We start from the raw sequence: 24667 nt of genomic DNA, 5'->3' as shown, positions 1-24667 counted from the left end.
GGGATTGTGGGAAAGTGTCTGGCTATTGCATGGCAACCACAGGGTCACAGTTCAGAGAGGAAATCAGAAAGTGATCTGATGTATACGGAAGAAAAATGGTACAGTGATGTTAGCTTCTTTACTAAAAACAGCACATTTATTCTCCTTTACATACATGTATGTGGTGCACATCTGATTATACCCCTTAAGGGTACGTTCACACTTACCGGATCCGCAGCGTATTTTCTGCTGAGGATCCGCAGCAGATTTCATTTAAATAACTGAACACAGCATCAAATATGCACCATCAAATCTGCTGCGGATCCTGTAGGTGTGAACGCACCCTTAGTTATAGTTTATTCACCATAAATATTTTTCTAACAGTTTCTTGATAATCTCATATGCATACTGTATGTTACTGGCAGGGCACTGTTTTTCTTCTTGGGGGAGTTTTATCAAACATGGTGTAAAGTGAAACTGGCTCAGTTGCCCCTAGCAACCAATCAGATTCCTCCTTTCATTCCTCACAGACTCTTTGGAAAATGAAAGGTGGAATCTGATTGGTTGCTAGGGGCAACTGAGCCAGTTTCACTTTACACCATGTTTGATAAAGGGAGCCTGTCACTGGGGACGTGGGCACAGAGCCCGCCCGACCCCCCGGTGCAGCCCCCGGATACTTTCCCTCTCTGGCGAGTCCCGCTCCTGGAGCCGGTCCCAGGACGAAGCTATCAGCGCCCGAAGCTGTGCGTGCGCTGTATGCAAATTACCTGAGATGAGTCTGCTGCCCCTAGAGAATGAATGGAGACGTCATTTTCTATGGCATGGGACTCACCATTGCAGCGCGCACGCAGGGCTTCGGGCGCTGATATCTTTGTCCCGGGACCGGCTTCAGGAGTGGGACTCGCCGGAGAGGGAAAGTATCCGGGGGCTGCACCGGGGGGGTCGGGCGGGCTCTGCCCACGTTCCCGGTGACAGGTTCCCTTTAAATCTCTCCCATAGTGTTTCTGTTGTTTCTGCCTTTTTCTCATGCTAAACTACATCTGTTATTCTTCTTTGCTGGCTTTTTCTTATGCTTATAATATCAGCCTAAGCTACAAACTTTTATTCATCTAGTTAAAGGGGTACTCCGGCAAAAAAATCTTAACAACTGGTGTCAGAAAGTTATAGAGATTTGTAACTTGTTTCTATTTAAAAAAAAAAAAACTCCAGTCTTCCAGTACTTATCAGCTGCTGTATGTCCTGTAGGAAGTGGTATATTCTCTCCAGTGTGACACAGTGCTCTCTGCTGCCACCTCTGTCCATGTCAGGAACTGTCCATGTCAGGAACTGGAAAGGTTTTCTATGGGGATTTGCTGCTGCTCTGGACAGTTCCTGACATGGACAGAGGTGGCAGCAAAGAGCACAGTGTCAAACTGGAAAGAAAACACCACTTCTTGCAGGACATACAGCATCTGATAAATATGGAAAGACTGGAGATTTTTAAATAGAAGTAAATTACAAATCTATATAACTTTCTGTGTCAGACTGTAAAAACCTTCATGAGGCAGATGACGATTGCCCCATCACGGACTCCAGTATGGATCAGAATAATCCCTGGATCAGCATCCTACCACATGTAATTTAGTGCCCATAACTTGTTATATTATATTTATTAAGAAGAGCATTCAGATTATTTCTGTCTGTCAGCCAAAAAGTTATTGAGGGGTTTAAATTTTACAGCAGGTACATTTGCCATCTGTCCCCAAATTTATGATCTTTTTTCCTCTTTTAGTTGCTGATATGAGCGAGTGTGGAGCGTCACTTAAAAGCAGCGAATCCATCACCGCTATCCAAAATGATCGGAGAAGGAGAACTTTACCAAAGCTTCCTAAAGAGGAAAGTCATTCACAGATTTCTAGTAGTAAACAAGGCCTTAGGTCAGAAATAGGAGAAAAACAAGATACTGAATTACAGGAGAAAGAATCACCTTCTCATGCTGGCAAGCAAGAAAAACTGTATTTTTCCAATGGAAGAATGGAGACAGTAGGTAAACTGGATAGCGCATTAGCTGAGAGAGCTGGTATCCTCACTGATTATTCCCAAGTAATGCTGGAGGCTTTAAAGAACGAAGCCGCTGTATGTACAAACTCTGTAAAAAAGCCAGCTGCGTACAAAACACAACAAGAACAGACAAAAGAGCAATCCAAATCTGTTAAAGTGTTCAATAAGCCGCCAACTATCCTGCCCAGTAAAGGGGATTCTATAACTGTTTGCAAACCGCAAAAATGTACGGAAATGGCTCAAAAAAAAGGAACTCAGAAAACTGAAGTTGTATCCAGTGATAATGCTAAAAGTGCTGAAAATGAGAGAAAAGAACCCATAAAACCACTAGTCAGACAAGGAAGTTTCACCATTGACAAACCTAGCTCTAATGTACCCATAGAACTCATACCCCATATCAGTAAGCAGCCTACTGTATCGCCTGTCTTTCCCTTTTCATCTGTGAACAATATCAGAGAAAGAAGTGACTCCGTAGACACTGACTCCAGCATGGATACCACTCTGCTTTTAAAAGATACAGAAGCCGTCATGGCTTTCCTTGAGGCCAGACTGCGGGATGAAAACAAAGCAGATGAGGATCCCAAAACACCAAGCTATACCCAAGAAAATTCAATATCACCTGAGTCAGATGTTGATACGGCAAGCACCATTAGCATTGTTGTCGGGGATTCGGATAAAAAGTGTACACAAAAACGCAAAAGTCTCAGTAGCGTACACAAAGAAAAATCCTCCACAGCTTCTCCTTCCAAAGACTCTCATGGCTCGACAACCGTATACCGAGATAAAACCGAAAGAAAAAGTAAAACTCACGTGAAAGAAGTTGGAAGTAGAACGGAAATCCGTAAAGTACTGAAGACAAGCAGCAGAAATCGGCAACCATCTCTTGACCTAACCGATGATGATCAGACTTCTAGTTTACATTGTTCAGCTGTTTCGGATATTTTGTCTTCTGACCAAGAGAATTATTCAGGGAAGTCCCTTTCCAAAGCTCCGTTTGCTTCTTCAGATGACAAACTTAAAGCTGCTTCTGCTAGTAAGTCGGTAACGCTTCCGAGACCTCGCCCAACAAGGACTTCGCTATTGCGTAGATCCCGTCTAGGGGAAACATCAGATACAGAGGTGGGAGAGACAGATAGGGCGTCTGTTGCTTCGGAAGTTTCTACAACAAGTTCAACATCAAAGCAGCCTGCGGGTAAAAAAGCTCTTTCAAGGATCGATCTGCTTGCACAGCCGCGTAGGACAAGACTAGGCTCCTTATCTGCACGGAGTGACTCTGAAGCAACCATATCAAGAAGTACTGCAGCTTCTCGAACTGCAGAATATGCAAGCAGGAGTAGTCCGAAATCTACTGCAACAAGTGATGGAAAAAGCTCCCCGAGAGCCAGAGCCAACAGTATTTCTCGCTTATCAGATGCTAAAACAAAGACAGCGGTACCAATTCATGGCTCTCCTTCAGGTAAGGTTTTTATTACTATGTATTGTTGGGTATTATTATGAAGATGACTTCCTAACTCTTCAGTGATAGTGAGCAAAATATTCAGTTAGGTTTAATATAGTGAAGAGCCAGTGTAGCTCAGGAGAGGCTGTGCAGCCAAATAGATGCTAAGGGCTTATCCTATGTTCTGTGATTACGATCCACGCACGGAAGATGTGCTATGGACCTCCGGCATCATTTATCATTATGTTGCCGGGAGCTCCGAATCACTTTCAATCTACTTGGTTCTGTTCTGACACAGTCAAGTGGCTGTGTCATTACAGTACCACAAAGATTTATACAGTTTCGTAGCTCCAACCGTCATAATGGTACATGATTGTGGGAACACCGAACTTTCTTCCGTTGCACACTGTCCGTATATATGGACTTTGCGTGGAATGTGTTAAAAGGCGTAAAGCCTGCTCTGGCTAAACCCCCTATTTTGTTCTTTTTCTTCGCTGGGGTCCTGGGTTCAAATCCCACCAAGGGCAACATCTGCAAAGAGTTTGTATGTTCTCTCTGTGTTTGCGTGGATTTCCTCCCACACCCAAAAACATACAAATAGCTGAATTTAGATTGTGAGCCTTATTGGGGACAGTGAGCAATAATTGGCAAAAACTATGTAAAGTGCTGCGGAATCTGTGTGTGCTATACAAATAAAAGCATTATTATTATTACCATGTAGACCCCCCTTAGAAACTTTCAGGGGCACATTTCTCATTCTCTTTGTGCCATTAATTTGGCTGATTTTGTGTTTTGGCGCATGGCCTAAAAGTTTTAAGTAACATTTATCAAGGCATTTACCAAGCTGTCTGCGGCGCCGGCAGTGAAGCTTCATGAGGGGATTAGGTGAGTCCTGGGTGGCAACGGGTGGCCTTACCTATTTTCGGGGGGTGCCCTAGTTTAGGGTAGTGGTGCCTTATTTTCGGAGGATGTCTTACTTTAGGCTAGGGTTTCCTCCTAAACAGCTAAGTGAATTTAGATTGTAATCCCTAATGGGGACAGGGACCAAAATTCAGGTAATGTTTTAGCTTGTTTAAAGCCCAACTGTCAGGACTGTATGCTGGCGCTCCTCGGTTCGGGCTGTGCGGCCGAGAAGGCGCAGAGTTGGTGCAGCTCCAGAACCCTGTCTGAACACAGGTTTATTTTAGGTTTGTTCAGCCCCACCCATCTTGCTTGTTATGCCTTGGCAGCTTGAGGGTTAACCTGCTGCTGTGCAGGTGAGCTGTGTAGAGGATCAGGAGCCGGTCCAATCAGATGCTGGACTGAGTTCCTGATCCACCATTAATAGTGTGTAAGCCCAGCAGACAGTGCTGGCTATTAGTGTTCCTGCTAGGCTAAGCGTAATCTTGCTGTGACTTGTAGTTCTCCTGACCTTTTTACTCGTTCTTTGACTTTTCTATCTGCTGCCTGCCTTGACCTTTCTGCTTGACTTTTTTTTTTAATCAATTCTTTATTTAGTTTTTTTAAAAAACAGACATAAACAGAAAAAACCGTCGTATATAAAGTGACATTAACTGCACAACCATGGTATCAGCGTAATGAAAGTCCAGTGTGAGAAAAGTAAAGTGGGGGGGGGGGGTAGGTTTAGGTTAAGGTCCGGGCCCTTGCAATGTGGTAGTGCTAGATGCCTGCGATGATCTATATGTTAACCAGGGGGACCAGGTTTTCAGATACCTATCCCTTGTGTGGGAGATCACACTGGTCATCTCCTCAAGGCGAGAAATTTGGTTTACCCTGTCCATCCATTGGGTTTCTGTAGGAGGGTCTCGGCTCAGCCAATGTAGAGGCACCAATAGTTATGCGTCTGCGATCAGGTGTGCAGCTAATGATCGTTTGTGTAGTGATATTTTTTTTTTATGGTAGACCCAGTAGGGCTACTTCAGGTGTTAACGTGAGTGTGGTGCCCACTACCTCTGTCATGGTATGCTCAATTGTTCTCCAGTATTCTGCAATAAGCGGTCACGTCCACCAGATGTGGAACATTGTGCCTTTGTCAGCTTGGCACCTTCAACATGTGGCCGAGTCGGACAGTCCTATCCTAAAAAGGTGTTCAGGTGTCTTGTACCATCGTGATAAGAGTTTAGAGTGGTTTTCACTTGTCTTTATACACATGAAAAAACCTTTGTTAGTTTTTTAGGATTTTTGTGCGTTCTGTTTCTGAGAAAGTCCTATTTAATTATTTTTCCCAAGACATGAGATAAAGCGGTGGTCCTTTGGTCTGGGCCTTTAGGAGGTGGTCTATGTACAACGATAGCTTTTGCTTGAGGCTCATTCTAGAGGCCAGTAGGCGCTCCACCCAAGTTAGTTCCCTCCATCTCGTATTTGTTTTCAGAAACGTTTCACATGTTTTGCGGATGGCTAGTGAGTGGAGGAAGTGGACAGAACGAGAAGGTATGAATTGTTGTAGAGATTGGGACGTTGGTGGTTCGTCATTTGACATCAATTGTGAGAGGGGAATATGGGAGAGGCCATTCTATATAGGGTCATGTGAGGTGGCGGTCGGATCCACAATGTACGGGAGTATTGCACTAGGAGTCAGTGGCGAAGGGGTAGTAGGGTGATTAGGTGCTTTAATGTGTGCGTGTCGTACTGCCAGAGTGCCTTTAATTCTGCTTGGCTTTTGACTCTTCCTTTGCCTGACGATTTTGTACCTTTGCTGCCTGCCATTGCCAACCCGGACTGTTGACCCCGAATTATTGTGTTTGTTTGTCTGTCCTTGTTTTGTGTTTTCACTTGTTACAGAGCAGGGACTGCCTTCGTGGTTGTCCGCAGCTGCCTAGGGCTGTCTATGGCAAGTAGGCAGGGACAGTGGGTGGGCTCACTGTCTTTGTGTATCTGTCTTACTGCACTTGCCACCGTCCAGTGCTAACACAGGCAGATTATGGGTTAAGCAGGCAGTGGCTGCAATCTCTCAGCGGACTGAAAACAACTGCAAGAATGCAGAGCCATAGGCCATAACTGTACCGAGCATTGCAGTGGATTTCACTGTGAAATTTGCAGCATGTAAACCGATGCTGTACATGTGAAACTAGCCTTAAAGTCATTCCACAAGTTCTCGATTGAATAGGTCGGACTTTGACAAGGTCTTTCCAAGACTATGAAATGTTTCCCCTAAACTTGTGTATGTTTAGTAGTATGTCATTGTTCTGCTGCAAGGTAAACGCTGGCCATAGACAAATCTAAGCTGCTGATAGGTCCCTGTTGCGCAGGACACGCTGAGGATGCAGGTATGGCTGTTACTGTCATCCTCTGCGCCATTCCCGTGCATGTAGTCATTTACTCCTCTGACCGTTGGGAGCACTGCCCCTCCCCCATAGCGACGATCTAGTCCGCCCTCAGATGACCCGCTCCATTGATTATCATTATAAGGGGCGGATCAGCACTATGGGGGTGGTGCAGTGCTCCAAACGGCCTTACCAGACTGAGGAGTAAATGACTGAGTGCGTGGAGATGGGGCCAAGGATGAGGGTAAGGGACATACTCGCTGGCGTCCTACAGGTTGCCTTAGCCACCTGATTGCCTACTCTCTAGGTCAAACTTTGCAGAACGAGGAGGAGAGCACTGGTCTTGCGCTTCATTGCTATGGGGTGCTGAGGTGTACAGTTAAACTATGCCAAGAAGCACCCTTAAAGGGGTTCTCTACTCCTCTGGGCTCTGTCAACCTCCTCCACTGCGCCTATACTAGTTTCCTGTACATACAAGCCCAGGGTTAGCCAGGGCTCTTGCTGCTCAGGAATTCTCCCTGGGCATTTGCTGTGCTGAAGAACGCCCCCTGAGCACTGGGCTCTTGCTTTGTTGGGGAACACCCCCTGGGCTTTTGCTGTGTTGGGGAACGCCCCCTGGGCTTCTGCTGTGTTGGGGAACGCCCCCTGGGCTTCTGCTGTGTTGGGGAACACCCCCTGGGCTTCTGCTGTGTTGCGGAACACCCCCTGGGCTTCTTCTGTGTTGGGAAACGCCCCCTGGGCTTCTGCTGTGTTGGGGAACGCCCCCTGGGCTTCTGCTGTGCTGGTTAATTCCCCTTTAAGCTTTTGTGCTTTATTTATGTATTTACAAAAAGGCTTATATCTATCTACTACGGAGAAAAAAGTGTACACATCCAATCATGTTAAGAAGCCATTTCTAACCACTGGCATGGTCGATTTTAAAAAGAAAATTCAATTTAGGTGAACTCATGACATTTTTAAGCTCAATTTAACATTTAAATTTAATTTAATTACATTTTTTTTTCAATTTTTTTTCTCTTCCCCACCTTACAAACACAGTCAATACCCGATGGAGACGCTTACCACCAGAGTATGCTTCTACTTCAGAAGATGAGTTTGGAAACAACCGTAATTCTCCTAAACCCTCCAGACTACGTGCCTCTCCAACTATAAAGGTTCAGAGGTCACAGGTTAATGGTAGTAGCCCGGTCATAGCACCATCTGGGGCCTTACATGTGTCAGCGTATAAACATAAGGTAAAAGAACAGGAAGATTATATCCGAGACTGGACTGCACATCGGGAAGAAATAGCAAGGTGAGGACATTAATGACAACTGTAAATTATAAAATCTACAAAACATAATACTGTTAAAAGAGGTACTCTGGCAAAAAAATATTCTTTTAGATTAATTGGTTTCAGAAAGTTATAGAGATTTGTAAATTACTTCATTTTTAAAAAAAATATCCAGTCTTTAGCTGCTGTATGTTCTACAGGAAGAGGTGTATTATTTCCAGTCTGACACAGTGCTCTCTGCTGCCACCTCTGTCCATGTCAGGAACTATCCAGAGCAGTAGCAAATCCCCATAGAAAACCTTTCCTGCTCTGAACAGTTCCTGACATGGACAGAGGTGTCATCAGAGAGCACTGTGAAAGATTAAACCACTTCCTGCAGGACATACAGCAGTTGATAAGTACTGGAAGACTGGAGATTTTTTTAATAGAAGTAATTTAAAAAATCTGTACAACTTTCTGGCACCTGTTGAAAGAAAAAATCAATGGAGCACCCCTTTAAGTACACAATTAAACCATTATAATTTATAACATATGTTACAGGCGTTAACCTTCCTTCTTTTTCTCTTTTCTAGGATTAGTCAGGATTTGGCCCTGATTGCACGAGAGATTAATGATGTTGCAGGGGAAATAGATTCGGTGACGTCATCAGGCACGGCACCTAGCACCACAGTAAGCACTGCAGCTACCACACCTGGTTCAGCTATAGACACCAGAGAGGAGGTAGGAGATCTTCATGAAGATGCACAGGTTCTTTCTTCTTCTTTGTCTTTTGTTCTTCTTGTACATTCTGTTCTTTTTTTTATATGAAAAAAGTTTTTTTATAGTTTAGTTTGAAATCAGAATTTGGCATATACTATGCCACATATATATTCTTTTAAAGTGCAAGGGGAATAAAGCAGACATACATCTACTGATGGTTAGATGGTAGACACCTGGTGAACCATTATGGGATGCTCCTTGTTTTTTCTGTATGATTAAAAATAATGGTGGCTTGTTACCCTCTAAAAATATAGGGGGGGGGAGTCTCATAGAGTGAATCAGGATTCACATGGACATGTATATTGTAGGGTAGTGTGTGTGTGTATGTAAAATATATATTTATACCTGTCATCACATCTAGGAGGGAACATGTTCATTTTTTTTTTTTTTCTTTTTAGATCTGGCATCTTTACATGGTTAAAGGGGTACTCCGGAGAAAAACTTTTACTTTCAGATCAACTGGTTCAGAAAGTTATATAGATTTGTAATTTACTACTATTTAAAAATCTCCAGCCTTCTGGTACTTATCAGTTGCTGTATGTCCTGTAGGAAGTGGTGTATTCTTTCCAGTCTGACACAATGCTCTCTGCTGCCACCTCTGTCCATGTCAGGAACTATCCAGAGCAGTAGAGGTTTTCTATAGGGATTTGCTACTGCTCTGGACAGTTTATGACATGGACAGAGGTGGCAGCAAAGAGCACCGTGTATGACTGGAAAGAAAACACCACTTCCTGCAGGACATACAGCAGCTGATAAATATGGAAAGACTGGAGATTTTTAAAGAGAAGTAAATTACAAATCTATATAACTTTATGAAACCAGTTGATTTGAAAGGAAAAGATTTTCGCTGGATAACCCCGTTAATGTGAATGTATCATTATAGCTACTCAAGTAAGATTTCCATATAACCAGATCACCTCTGCTGTACACGCTGTAATAGTGCCGCTTATTCCTTCCATGGCCGCCTGGTTCCTGTGATCTCCTCCAGTTTGTACTTATGCTAATATCTGGTTTGGTGCACTAGAGGTGGGCCCAGTGCACCGTTATCTCTGTGACTCGTCAGGCCGAGGACAGACTTGATTCTGAAGGCGTCATTTAGGGGAGGAGATATCAGTGCACTAGGCCCGCCTCCAGTGCACCAAACCAGACATTTGCATAAGTACAAACTGAGGGAGATCTCAGGAACCAGGTGGAGATGGGAGGACCGGATGGCACCATTACATTGTTAGCGGCAATGCTGAACTGGTCATATTGAAATCTTAATAGTTATAGTGGTATATTCATTTTAAACTGAATCTTTCACCTACAAACCTGATAAGTATATGTGCCTGTGTTTTTTTTAAATGCATTTACTGAGCTTTAAATAGTGTGACAGCGTTGTGCCAGTATCGCCTCTGCATCACTAATTCATCCCTGTACGTAATGAGTTACATGCAGAGCCTGTGTGACACTGACCACGCTGAGCCATTCAAATGACAAATCATTCTAGTAGTGCAGGTGCATCATGTAGCAGATACAAGGCTGCGGGTGGCCGCTTTCCATTACGTTGTGGCATAGGGCTGCTCTTTGGATTTCTTGTGTGAGTCACCAGGGTATTCCATGTGCTGTGCCAATGTATCTGAATCTGACTGTAAGTTGGTAATGCACACTTGTAAATTTTACTTTTGTTTTATTTAGAGATGAGTGAACCTTGAGCAAGCTTTGGTGCGTCCAACCCCGACTGCTCTGCACTTGATTACTCTTGGCTGGAGTGGTTGGATGCAGCCCTAGGGCTGCCTGGAAAACATGGCTACATATGTCATAGGCTGTATCCATGTTTTCCAGGCAGCCTTAGGGCCACATCCAACTTCCAGCCACCGGTATTCAAATACCACATACTCGGGTTCAGAAGGATCTAAGCATGCTCGAGGTTCACTCATCTTCAATTTTATTGTGAAAAATAAGAATTGAAGCTGCTGTATATTAACCCCTTCCTTCCTCGACCACTTTTCCTATTGCACTTTTGTTTCTTCTGACCATAGCGCTTGCATCATTTCACCTACAGACCCTTATGAGCTTATTTTTTGAGACACCAATTGTACTTTGTAATGACGCATTTTACTTTTCCATAAAATATGCTGCAAAACTGGGGAAAAAAATATTTTTGCGGTCAAATTGAAAAAAATTGAAAAAAAACTTTAAAAAAACAACTAAATGTCTTTATAATATAAAGACATTATATATATAATATAAATAGTTCTCTTCTGACCCTTATAACGCATTTATTGTTTGGTCTGTTGAGCTTTTTGAGGGGTCATTTTTTGTGCCACAATCTAGACTTTTGGGTTTTCTATTGGCAAGTTTTTACGCTAATGCAGTTTACAAAGCGAACTTGATGACAGAAGAGGACTTTGGCTATGTTCACACTACGTATTACGTATTACGGAACAGCCGGTCTCAGAAAAGATCATTCCAGCCAGTAGTGCAGTACCGGCCGGATGATCTTTAGCGCCGCTGAGTTCTCATGCGGGCGCATCTGTGCAGCCCGCATCAGAACTCTCCACTGCACATAATGGAGCATGCAGCCGGAGCTCCATAGTGTGCACTGACATGTCAGTTTCTCACGGATCCCAGACGGAATTCCCTCAGCCTGCAGCACAACGTAAATACCGCAGAAATCACGGCCGTTGTAACAACGGCCATGATTACCGCAGAACTTACGTTGTGTGAACATAGCCTAATGTTGTAAGTATACCGGATGGGCATGTTGAGATCACATCACATCAAGCCGATCCCTGCACTAGCCCACCAGCGATAGCTTCTACCTGCCATTTAAAAGGCACTGTCAGTTTTGACAGCGACATTTAAATGGTTAATTATCCGGCATGAGCGGGGGGCAGGAGTGGCCTGTTACTCCCTTAATGGGGCTATGCCGTACCAGGACGCCATAATGCCTTAAGGGGTTAATAAACATTTGTGTAATTCATTTGGTAGAAAAAAACAGCTAAACTATTTTTCATGGTTTGCAATAGAACCTTCAGACATGGCGTTGTCCTAGTTTTGTTGTGATTGTAGTGACCCCAAATACTGTATGTGCGCAGTGTCCGGGTTTAGACCAGCTTTCGCCTCTTTGTAGGGAGACTGCAATTAATAATGTGAACTTTGCAGAAAAAAAAGAAAGCTTTTATTCCACATATGGTGACTGGGGGATTTTGTAGCTTAAGGCTGCGTTCACACTACGTATATTTCAGTCAGTATATGTATATTTCAGTCAGTATATTTCAGTCAGTATTGCAACCAAAACCAGGAGTGGATTAAAAACACAGAAAGGATCTGTTCACACAATGTTGAAATTGAGTGGATAGCCGCCATTTAATAGCAAATATTTGCTGTTATTTTAAAACAACGGCTGTTGTATTGAAATAATGGCCGTTATTTACTGTTATATGGCGGCCATCCACTCAACTTCAACATTGTGTGAACAGATCCTTTCTGTATTTTTAATCCACTCCTGGTTTTGGTTGCAATACTGACTGAAATATACGTAGTGTTAACCCAGCCTAAAGGAGTACTTCGGCAAAAAAAAAAAAAAATTCTTTAAAATCAACCGATGTCAGAAAGTTATATAGATCTTTTTATTTATTTGTATGTAAAAATCTCAAGTCTCCAGTACTGGCTTATAGAGTAGCATATGGTTCTGATCATACATTGCGCAGTACCGATTCTTTTAAGCACACAGAAGTGATGTTATAGCAAGTTTGGTTTTTGTTTTGTCTGATATATTGACACACTGCAAACTATTTTCCCTCAATTTCACTTTAAGGAGTTGTCCGGGCAGAATGGTTTTTATGTATGCTCAGGTAAGGGGTAACTAAAAAATAAGAGCAGTCACTTTCCTTCCTTGGCACCACAGGTACTTCAGAGCTACCCTTTCTGCTTTTGAGTGCAGGGATGTCACAGGTCTACTCAGCCAATCAGTGGCCTACAGCAGTATCTTGCCTCAGCCTCTGATTGGCTGAGCGGGACTGTGATGTCATGTTTCCACAGCAGGGACCAAAGCCCAATAATACCAACCATAGGACAGGAATGAGGAAGGTAAGAAAGTGTCTTTTTTTAATTACTCCCTATTTTAGCATATATAAAATCCTTCTGCCCTTTAAAGAGGTGCTGATTTTTTTTATGTCAAATCAGAAAGTTATACAGTTTTTTAATTTACTTCTATTTAAAAATCTCTGGTCTTCTACTACTTATCAGCTGCTGTATGTCCTGCAGGAAGTGGTGTATTCTTTCCACTCTGACACAGTCCTCTCTGCTGCCACCTCTGTCCATTTCAGGAATTATCCAGAGCTGTAGCAAATCCCCATAGAAAACCTCTCCTGCTCTGTACAGTTCCTAATAGATTTTTGCATAGATTTTTGTGAAATATCCACCTGTATTTGCTTGAAATTCCTGAGAATATTAGGTGTTCACAGCAATTCAGTCATGTGTGAATTCTTACTCATTGTTTGTACTAATATCAGCAAAGAAAAAATGACCACTAAAATGTCAAACATATTTGCTATTGATTTCACAACATTTAACTCATGTTTCTTTTCTTTTCTTTTTTTTATTAGCTTGTAGATCGGGTTTTTGATGAAAGTCTAAATTTTCGAAAGATTCCTCCTTCAAATTTATCTAAATCAGATGTCGCTAATCGGGCAAATGATTCAAAGCCTCAGCCTAAGGAAATCTCTGAGCCACAGACAATAACCAGAAGGAAAACTTGGAGCAGAGATGAAGTAAGTTTAAGTCTTCAAGGGTAGGTTTTTATGTTAAACATATTTTTAAAGCGTAACTGTCATTTCAGGGCCATTTTTTTTTTTTAAACATTGAATATCAACAGTTCAAGAGATTCTAAGAAACTCTGTAATAGGTTTTATAAGCCAAAAGAGTTTCCTTCTGGACTGAAAAATCTCCCAGCCTCCCCCCTCACATCAGATGAAGCAGGATTTCTGTGTCCATTATGTGGCTATGGAGAGGGGAGGGGCTGTTAGGAGTGACTGAGCACGGAGCAGTCCTGCACAGCACAACACCCTGCAATATTCTCTCAGTAAGTTCATAAATAAGCACTGACCTTTCTGACCCCTGAATCCAGCGTTTTAGGTGCCCAGAGAGTCTACAAACAGCTGACCGTCATGTCATCTCCCTCGGCCCCTCCCCCCTCCATAAGGATAGAATGGAGAGAGCAGAGTCCGTCTTCACTGGCTTCTCTGTAATGAAGACGTGTTTGCCTGATAATGCACAGATAAGAAGTCAGGGGGGGAGGCTGGGAAATTGCTTCTTGAGTACAGAAGGAGGCTTTTTTTGCTGATGAAACCTATTACAGAGTTTCTTAAAATCGCTTAGACTACTGATTTCTGCAATAAAAAAAAAGGTGACAGTTACGCTTTAAACAACTTTTGATGATTTTTTTTTTCTCATTTTAAATTTTTCTATCTATATTATAAAATAATCCTGAGATTAGGGATGGTCCGAACCGAGTTCGGTTCGGGTTCGTATGAACCCGAACCCTCGGTAATGTTTCCCACTGTCTGCCCGCTCCGTGTAGCGGGCGGATCCAGCGGAAGGACCGCCTGGAAAACTGGGATACAGCCATAGCCATAGTCTGTATCCCAGTTTTCCAGGCGGTCCTCCCGCTGTATCCGCCCGCTCCACGGAGCGGGCAGACAGCGGGAATCTGCTACCGAGCGTTCGGGTTTATACGAACCCGAACCTCGGCAGGTTCGTACCATCCCTACCTGAGATCATGCACTTTTCATTCTCACCACTGGGGATAAAACTAAACTCAGACTTCCTGTTGTGTCTGTGGCGATAAGAGCAGCTGCTGTAAAGTGACCTGTACAGCATTGCAGCATTATGTGACACCAGTAGAGGAGACAGTAGCAGCTCCCTGTGGAATGACCTCTTCACAGGTCACAGAGAGCGCTCAGTAATGTTTCAAGTTCATCTCAAAGGGATAGAGTCTGTCTATCATCGTCTATGTCCATGAGGCCGGCTGTAAAGCATGTCATTAAATGCTGTTAAAACAGCTCAGGCAAGATTGCAAATACAAACAGATTATCAGGTTCTTTAAATGGTCCATTTGCATTTTGGCCTTAAAAAACTGACTTGTTCATCCGTTTGCATATTTCCTTATGATGACAAATACGGATAGGTTCACACTGCATTTTTGCAGTCTAGTTAATTTAAATGGTTACCTTTAAAGCGGCACTATCAGCAGCTTCTCCCTAATGAGCCTGCTGATATGCCGCAGACTTTCTTACCATGAAGACTGCAGTAATGTTAAAGAACCCTCTCTTCTTCTCCTCTTTCTTTAGATATTGCCTAATTGCCCCTATGCTAATGACGGGCTTAAAAGCATTTGGGGCGTCACCAACTGGCCAGAGCACCAGCTCGGTCCGCCCCCTACTGTGCCGCTCACTATGCTTATATAAACATGCATAGTGGGCGGCCCTGAGCAACCCCCTCGGCCCGTCCAGCACGCCCCCTTTCTCGATGCTTAGCTGACAGACGATCAGGAACCCAGGAAAGTATACTGCTCACTGCTACAGTTTGCAAATAGCAAGAACGCAATCACCGAGAAGATTCACCATCCAGCTCAATCCAGGCTCCCAGCGCCGATCACACTCCTGCCAGCTGCAAACTGTGGCAGTGAGCAGTATACTTTCCTGGGCTCCTAATCGGCTGTCAGCTAAGCGGCATGTGAGGGGGCAGAGGGGGCGTGCTGGACGGGCCGAGGGGGGTGCTCAGGGCCACCCACTATGCATATTCATATAAGCATAGCGAGTGAAAGTGGAGGGAGCGGACCGAGCTGGTGCTCTGGACGGTTGGGTGACACCCCAAATGCTCTTAAGTCCCTCATTAGCATAGGGGCAATTAGGAAATATCTAAGAGTGAAGAGAGGATTCACTAACATAACTGCAGTCATCATGGAAAGAACGTCTGCGGCATATCAGCAGGTTCATTGGGGAGAACTGCTGATAGTGCCGCTTTAACTTACAGAAAAAAGAAAAAAGTGGTGAACCATGTTGTACACAAAACAAAACAATGCATTTCGATACCTTATTTTTAATAATAGAAGTCAATGACGAGCACATTCAAACGGATGATCACAATAGCATGTTTTTTTTTTGTTTGTTTCTATAAAACAGGTATGTTAAACAGACAGGCAGAAAAAAAAACTGTGAGGCCCACCCTAACTTGGAAACTGACGGGAATAGAAGCACCTTCCTTTAAGATCCATCCATTAGTCACTATAATGTTAAAAAAAAAAAAAAAACGAATGTGCACTTTCCATTCATGCTCCGTTTTTTTGGGACAGACAAAAGATTTGTGCATGAACAAATTTTATGTCCATCCACAAAAAAAATTAAAAACCGACAGATGTGATGAAAACTGAGCATAACTGATGTAAACCAAGCCCAATAAAAACCCATTGAAATTAATGGGGAGTATAACTGATCTGCTAGCTTCTGTTTCTCAGTTATCAAAATGGAAAATAGAATTGTGGTGGAGGGTAAAACGCTGGTGTGAACTTAGTCTTACTTTGTTTCAATTTATAAGTATATTTGTAGAATTATTCATTATAAAAAATAGAATAACAATATATTAGTGAGATTAGTCTATACTGGTGCAAAAATGAGATATAGCTAGAACTGCAGCCACAGTACTGCCGGCCCCATCGCTGCAATGTCCTAATACTTCTCACTACGCCAGTTTCTATTTCTGCTTTAGCGGTTTTTATTCGGGGCCCCTTTACATCTGACACTGTACCATTATGGGTGCGTATCAAAAGAGATGTCATTGTGCACCAAGGATGTTGTATGTTTTCTGTTATTTAGGTAATGGGCGATAGTTTACTGCTGTCATCAGTATTCCAATTTTCCCGGAAAATTCGACAAACCATTGACAAAACAGCAAATAAAATAAGGTATGGTATGCTCATTTTTTATATATTTTTTCAATATGTCATGTATGAATTTAAACTTGCTTCTAAATGTTAAAACCTCTGAAATCTCTCTAGTTTCCTGAGGGACCTTAAGTATACTATCAGGTGCTGAATAATCATCAGTATATGTATTCTGAGGACGTCAACTGGGTATAAAACCCCCAAAATATACATTTTCTGTGTTAGGTCCCCTCCACACGTCTGTGGCCGTTTTCATGGTCAGGAAACACTGATCCTGGTAATGCTGTCTCTGGTCACAAGAGTGATTGACAGGGTCGGGAGGGGAGCCAATGGCTCTTGGCCCAGTCAATCAGAGTGCTGCTATTAACTGTATGCACTCCTGTTTAGGGCTATGTTCAGACACTGTATGAACATCGGCCATTGTTCGACACGGCTGGTGTTTGAGATGTCAAACAACGGACGATGTCTCAGATGTCACCTGGACGATACTGTAGTATTGGCTGGGTGAACATCACTTCATTTTAATTGGAATGTGGGCACATTCGGGTGTGCCCGCACTCCAGTTAGCCATAGAAAACAATGTAAAGTACAGTCGGGTGCCATACTTTACATTGTGAGAACAGGAATAGCAGTCGTACAATGAATAGCGGCCGTACAAACAGACCTGTCAGTTATTTTGTTCGGCCACATAGAACAAACAGATTATGTAGTGTGTATACACCACGGCCAGTGTTCTATATACTTTAATGCAGTTGTGTATTGTCGGTTAACAATGGCCATTGTTTTACTAACAAATACGTTGTGTGAATGTGGCCTTAGAGCGTATACAGTTAAAGGGCCAGTGTCCACACCCGGCGGCACTTGCCTGGGCTGCCATGCAAAGCATCTTGAATTCCAGACCCATTCCAGATGTGCATGCGGAGCTGTCTATAGGGTTCTATGGGGCATCCGTGCGGGAATTCCGGACAAATATAGGACAAATCTTATGTTTTACAGAAACTATTTTCCGCCATGAACACCCTTCAGGTGAAATCCTGAAAATTATCTGTGCCAAATAGAAATCTGGGTACATTTCTCAGACATGTGAAGGTCTGTAGAGACTAAGTGAATATGAGATGCAGGCTGGAGCTTTCTTTCTCGACTATTTTAGCGATAAAAATGAACGGAAAGAGCTCTGCATGGAGAGGATGTGACCACCTGACCAGATGGCCCCCTGTTCTGGAGATACTGCAGCTGCATAGAGATAGGACCTGCGTCTATGAGACAGTTATGGCACATTGTGTGGCTATGCCATAACTATCTATAAGTGGGAGTACACATTAAGGCTATGTTCACACACCGTTTTTAAAAGTGAAAAAATGGCTGTAAAAAATTACCCTTATTTACAGTATGTGTGAACAGACTATAAACAACGACCGTAGGGGAACAGTGACCGTTATGCAATATATTGTGTACAAAGCAGCCACTGTTCCCCATAAAAACACAATGTATTCTTTTTTTGACAAGAACAGCCGTTGTTATAAACGGCAACAACGGCCGTTCTTGTCAAAAAATATTTCACTGTGTGATTATAGCCTAAAAAATGGTGTGTGAAGATAGCCTTAAAGGGATTATCCAGCGCTACAAAAACATGGCCACTTTTCCCCCTACTGTTGTCTCCAGTTCAGGAGCAGTTTGCAATTAAGCTCCATTTACTTCAATGGAACTGAGTTTCAACCCCCCCCCCCCCCCCCCCCCCCCCCCCCCCCCCCCCCCCCCCCACACACACACACACACTGGAGACAACAGTAGGGGGAAAGTGGCGATGTTTTTGTAGCGCTGGATAACCCCTTTAATAAATGTATACACTGCAGCACTATATGTATATATGTATATGCTTTAGTATAGGAGACATTTATTGTAATAATATTATTTATTAGGAAAGGACACTTGAGCTTTGTGTAACATTTTACATTGTTTTTGTACTTCAGATTATTATTTAAAGACAAAGAAAGGAATTGGGATGAGATTGAGAGAAAACTAAGATCAGAGAGTGAAGTGCCTATACTGAAAACCTCCTGTGCGGTATGTTCAGAATTCTACTTTGTAACTATCTGATGGCATTTACATTAGGCTGTGTTCACACTGCGTTCAGCTTGTGCAGAGCCGTCCAGTAACCCCTGGGGGTATCTTATGTTATTCCAGCCCTTTACCAGTCACATAGGATATGGGCTCCTGGTTGTTTTTCTCTTTCTGCTAAAGGAGTAAAGGAGGAGGATGAACACCTGCATTTCTAAATTTTGGATCCCTTCAGTTTTGAATAATTTATGGATCATGTGATTGTTGTTATGGGCATAAGTGCACATAATATATTTGTATGGGTTTTTTTCATAATACAAATACAAAATGACATAAGGGCACCTGTGTGTACATATAATAAACTTCTGTTTCTTCGCAGGAAATTTTATCAATACTACAAGAACTGAAGCGAATAGAAAAACAGTTACAAGGTATTCAAGTTTATATGTAGCAAATTTAAATGTACACATACCTAGTTTCATTAAAGGGGTACTTCAGAGATTAAATATGAATGTCCCCAGTACATTGTTATAATGAAGTTATATTACTCTGTGTACTTTATGTATTTTTTTTTCTAATCTATAGTTTTTTTTTATTTACAAATAAAGTTAAAAACTAAAAAGTATATATAGTATAATATTTAATATAAATATTTTTTTCCATTCAAGGAGTACCCCTTTAATAGTAATATAAATCTTTTTTTTTAAATGTTTGCATGATACATGCAGCAGAGCCTACAGTGCCATTGCGCTTATTGTGGTGAAAAATATTTTAATTCTCTATAGGTCTTTATTACAAATGATACTTGCTTTTGCTTGTACAGCCTCTTTATTGTGATGTATGAGCTACATTTACTCTAGACTTGCACACAGCCTGTGTGGTTTTTCCTCAGCAGACTGCCTTGAATGTTCTCTCCTCTCTCTCTCCAGCCTGTGTGGAGAACTAAAGAAGCAATGAGTTTTTTTTAACCAAAATTCTTTATTTCTATGGTTCATGGCTTTGATTTCTTAAAGTGTACCTGTCACAGTCATATGTAGCTGCCGAGGGCAGGTCAGGCTGCCATGGAAACATCCTAAGCGTTTTTAAGTTTTGTTGATGATCACTATACTTCTTAACCCTTTTGTGACCAAGCAATTTTTTTTTCTTTCTACTTTTGTTTTCTAATCCTTGTGTTTAAAAGGCTATAGCTCTTTTATTTTTTTCATCTAAAGACCCATATGAGCTCTTACTTTTTCTGACACCAATTGTACTTTGTAATAACATGCTTACTTTTATCATAAAATATGCTGCGAAACTGAAAAAAAAATATTTGGATGTAAAAATAAAAAAAAGCTATATTCCAAATTTTGTCATCACACCATTTGCCCTGTAGTAAAACTGACATGTTATCTATGTTCCTCACATCAGTACGATTACAACGATAGGCAACTTATACAACATTTATTTTATTTTACAACTTTTTTTAAACATCTATTTTACAACTTTTAAAAATGTTAAAACTTTTAAGAACTTAAAAAAAAAATTGTGCTCAAAATTGCTGTATTCTAACCTTATAACGCTTTTATTATTTTGCCTTTGGGCTTTTTGAGGCATTATTTTTTACACCATGATCTGTACTTTCTATCGGTGTCACACATATTCGGAAGAAGAAAGAAACGGCGCACATAGCGTAATGCTGCAGCAGATTGTGTTATAAAGTAGCTAAGATTTGGTGTTGCTCAGCATTTGCAGGCGTGCTTCGAGCACAACATCGCCTAAAGCTTGATTTTTACAACTCTTTGCCCACTGCCAGTCCGGGGGTCCGAACAATTCAATGAAGAAACTAGAGAAAGATCTCACTCATCTGTCTCCGGAGTTCAGGCGCAGAGCAGCTTTGCCACGGGTAGTAGTCCAATGGATGGAAGGAGTCATAGTGTAAAAATTATATCCACCTTTATTGGAATGAAGTAAAAAACAATACATATCAGCCTTGAAACGCATTGTTTTTTATTTTTACACTATGACTCCTTTCATCCATTGGACCCACACTGTGCCTGAACTCCGGAGATATCATGCCTCAGATAAGTGAGATCTTGCTCTACTTACATATATGCGACTTTTTAATCACTTTTTAAAATATTTTTCTTGGATGTAATGTGATTAAAAATCTGCAATTTTGAACTGAGACGGGTTTTTGTGCTTGCACCGTTTACAGGGCAAGATATGGAATGTAATATTTTAATAGTTAGGGTAGTTCTTGTGGTAATAGTAGATGTTTATTTTTACTTATTTAAAAAAAATTAGGAAAAGAGAAGTGATTTAAACTTTTATTTTGGGATGAGATTTATTTATATATTAAAAAACATTTATTTTTTTACACGTTTGTAGTCCCCCTAGGGGAATCCTATGAGCAATACCATGATTGCTCATAGGGATCAATGCAGTTCATATGTACTACATTGATCCATGAGTCTGCACTTGCTTGCTACCGGGTGCCTTGTGTGCAGCCTGTATAAATCGCTTATCTCAAGAATGCCTCATAAAGGCTCCAGATTGTTCTGAGAATTTATTAGCTTCACAATCTCGCTACAGATAGTCAATCGGAACACCAATGAAGGTAATTAAGGCCATCTAAATGCCACTTTCTGGCATTTAGATGGCCTTAATTACCTTTATTGGTGTTCCGATTGGTTAAACAACGACATGAAGGATCACTGCTTGCCACCCATGTACAGAGCGTCATAAGTTTACTGTTCAATGGCATCAGGACGAGCATATTAGCCCTGTGTCGTCAACCGGTTAATATGGCTCGTGCACGGAACTCAATAACGTTTAGGGCATTTCTACAGTAGCCTGAACAGGCACCTGCAGGCGGATGTTTTATCTGGATTCACTGTGACAGGTGCGCTTTATATTGTAGCCTTTGTTGGTATTACTTGCGTTATAAATCGTTCAGTGCAAAATATGATAGTTCAGTGAATGTGATAACTATAGTGTTCCCTTGTATATTTCTTTCTTTTCTAGTAATTAATGCAATGATCGATCCAGATGGCTCCCTGGATGCTCAGAACGCCCTGGGATTTAGTACCTCACTCCCCCCTGTACAGTCAAAGCTGAAACAAAGTTCCTCAGTGCATAGCGTCATTTCATCAGTACCAAGCCACTGTCAGAGCGACAGCAGAACCACGCGACAAAACGTAACACATGTTTCCTCGGGCATGGACGGCGCTGAGGCTCATTTTGGCATAACACTCAATAGGTTCAATCCCGACGGCAAAGAAGATTCCACTTTACATGAATAGAATTTGCCTGGTGTTAAATCACTAACACAAAACTGAAAATAAAGCGACCGAATTCTGGCTTCAGTTTTCTGCATGTAGGTCTTGTACAGTTGTATGTTAAGCTATTAAACAACATTTCTTCTTAGAAATGAGCTTCATCCCCTAACAAAGATATTATTTATCTTCAGAATAAGGCTGGTGAATACAGCTGATGGCAGCACTACATGACAGCCATACTCCATCACAAGGAGATTTCAGAAACCTTGATCGTTTTAAGGTGAAGGATGGGAAACCATTGTCCCTCCGGCTGTTGCAAAACTACAATTCTCATCATGCCTAGACAGCTTTGGCTGTCCAGACACGATGAGAATTGTGGTTTTGCAACATCCTGAGGGCCAAAGGTTCCCCATCACTGTTTTAAAGCGAATGTACCACTTCCTTAAATATTTTTTTTATATTCTTTATTTATTTTTTTTATATATTGACCTGTTCAGCACCGGCATGTAGAACCTGGTGGTGCCATCCATTTTTCAAAACGCTGCCTGGTTCCCGGATTCTCAATATGTAAATGGGGCGGCTGTGTGCACTGGAGGCGGGGCCCTGATATCCCCTCCCCCTGTTGGCTCACCTCCTTTAGAATCAAGTCTGGTGTGTCACCAACGGGATATCAGTGCACTGGGGTCTCGGGCCTGCCTCCAGTGTATACAGCAGCTTGAAAAAATGAACAGCCCCAACATGATCTACATGCCAACACCAACCAGGTTATTTAAAAATATTTACTGAAGCGGTAGATTCGCTTTAGGTACACAGGTACATTGCAGTATGTTGTCACTACAAGACTGGAAATAAGCCAACCTCAAGCACGTTTGGGTTCCTCCAAACCCGAGTGTGCAACATTTGATCACTGGTGGCTGAAGAAGTTGGATGCAGCACTAAGCCTGCCTGAAAAACACAGATACAGCCACAGGTCACAAGCTGTATCCATGTTTCCAGGACTCCCTAGGGCTGCATCCAACTTCTTCAGCCACCAGTATTCAAATGCCACACATTCAGGTTCGAGGTTTGCTCATCTCTATACAATATATCACATGCAAGTACATAGATTTTAATGACACTACTACTTCATTTGACTTTATTGACGGGCCTTAAAATTTATATAATTATGCAAAATAAAATTAAAGGGGAACTCTCTTAATTCTTCTTTCAAATCAACTGGTGTCAGAAAATTATACAGATTTGTAATTGAGTTCTATTTATAAATCTCTAGTCATCCAGTACGTATCAACTGCTGTATGTCCTGCAAGAAGTGGTGTATTCTCTCCAGTCTGACACAGCGCTCTCTGCTGCCACCTCTGTCCATGTCAGGAACTGCCCAGAGCAGGAGAGGTTTTCTGTAGGGATTTGCTACTTCTCTGAACAGTTCCTGTCTTGGACAAAGGTGGCAGCAGAGAGCACTGTGTCAGACTGGAAAGAAGACACCAGTTCCTGCAGAACATACATCAGCTGATAAGTGCTAGAAGACTGGAGACTTTTAAAATAAAACTAAATTACAAATCTGTATAATTTCCTGACACCAGTTGATTTGAAAGAAACAACATTTCACCGGAGTACCCTTTAAATGTCATTTGATTTTCTTCATTATTCAGAATAATATATTCTGCCTCATTGTAGTAAACATGCTCTATACGTCTATACATCTGCCAAATATGAGAAGTGCCCTGATTCTTAACACCACATCTTATAGTGGGAAGTTAGCGATAAAACTGTATATAAAACAATTGTAATATTTGTTATCAAACCTTTTAGATTAAAATATTCCTGCTTGTTGGGATATAAAAAAAAAATACTTGCTGCTTCAATTTGTAGTTCTCAAAACGAAACCTTTTCCATTGAGCATGTTGTCAATCCAGACAGTAAAGCGGCAGGTAGAATTTATTTATGATATTTGTTATCTCTGAATTTTTTTATTAAATTGTAACAATTTTAAAATGACACTATTTGACCCTGCGATTTCTGCAGTTCTGAACGACACACGAGTTACTGTTTTTTTTTTTTGTTTTTTTTTAATAACCATAAAAAAGTGAATCATTGAATGTTACTTGGTCACTTTGCTCCTGTGAAAATTCCTAGCGAAATGTGGAACTATGAAGGTCCAAACCACCAGCCGTTTCTATCAGGTTGCCCTAGCAGTCATTTTATTGTTAAGTGAAAGTTACATTTGCGTATTGCTGTCAGCATTGTCCATTAGAACACTTTTATGCATAAGGCCTGTTGTGGCTTATTGTTAAAGGGGTACTCTGGCAGAAAAAAAATCTTTTAAATCAACTAGTGTCAGAAAGTTATATGGATTTGTAATTTACTTCTAGTTAAAAATCTCTAGTACTTATCAGTATGTCCTGCAGGGTGGGTTGTATTCTGTCCAGTCTGACACAGCGCTCTCTGCTGCCACCTCTGTCCATGACAGGAACTTTCCAGAGCAGCAGCAAATCCCTATAGAAAACCTTTGTTGCCCTGGACAGTTCCTGACATGGACAAAGGTGACAGCAGGACATACAGCAGTTAATAAGTACTGGAAGACTGGAGATTTTTAAATGGAAGTAAATTACAAATCCATATAATTTTCTTAAACCAGTTCATTTGAAAGAAAAAAAAATCTCTGGAGTTCCCTTT

General features: G+C 41.7%; 1 protein-coding gene across 3 annotated transcripts in view; it reads left to right on the top strand.

Moving 5' to 3' along the window:
- Positions 1–23210, top strand: part of CEP170 (centrosomal protein 170) — a 60053-nt gene extending 36843 nt beyond the window's left edge. For 2 of the 3 annotated variants that reach the window (XM_069954672.1, XM_069954671.1), the window contains exons 7-14: positions 1751–3475; positions 7759–8014; positions 8566–8740; positions 13345–13509; positions 16612–16700; positions 18650–18743; positions 19117–19168; positions 21741–23210. In XM_069954672.1, the coding sequence (XP_069810773.1) occupies positions 1751–3475; positions 7759–8014; positions 8566–8740; positions 13345–13509; positions 16612–16700; positions 18650–18743; positions 19117–19168; positions 21741–22018 (2834 nt within the window). In that variant the 3' untranslated portion in view covers positions 22019–23210. The remainder of the gene's footprint in view (positions 1–1750; positions 3476–7758; positions 8015–8565; positions 8741–13344; positions 13510–16611; positions 16701–18649; positions 18744–19116; positions 19169–21740) is intronic. The other variant, XM_069954673.1, reaches the window with a different exon arrangement.
- The last annotated feature ends 1457 nt before the right edge of the window (positions 23211–24667 follow it).

Source organism: Dendropsophus ebraccatus, chromosome 15 (assembly GCF_027789765.1).
Source record: "Dendropsophus ebraccatus isolate aDenEbr1 chromosome 15, aDenEbr1.pat, whole genome shotgun sequence".
NCBI classification, from domain to species: domain Eukaryota; kingdom Metazoa; phylum Chordata; class Amphibia; order Anura; family Hylidae; genus Dendropsophus; species Dendropsophus ebraccatus.
The sequence above is the reverse complement of the archived record's forward strand: the minus strand, read 5'-3'. Positions and strand labels throughout refer to the sequence as shown.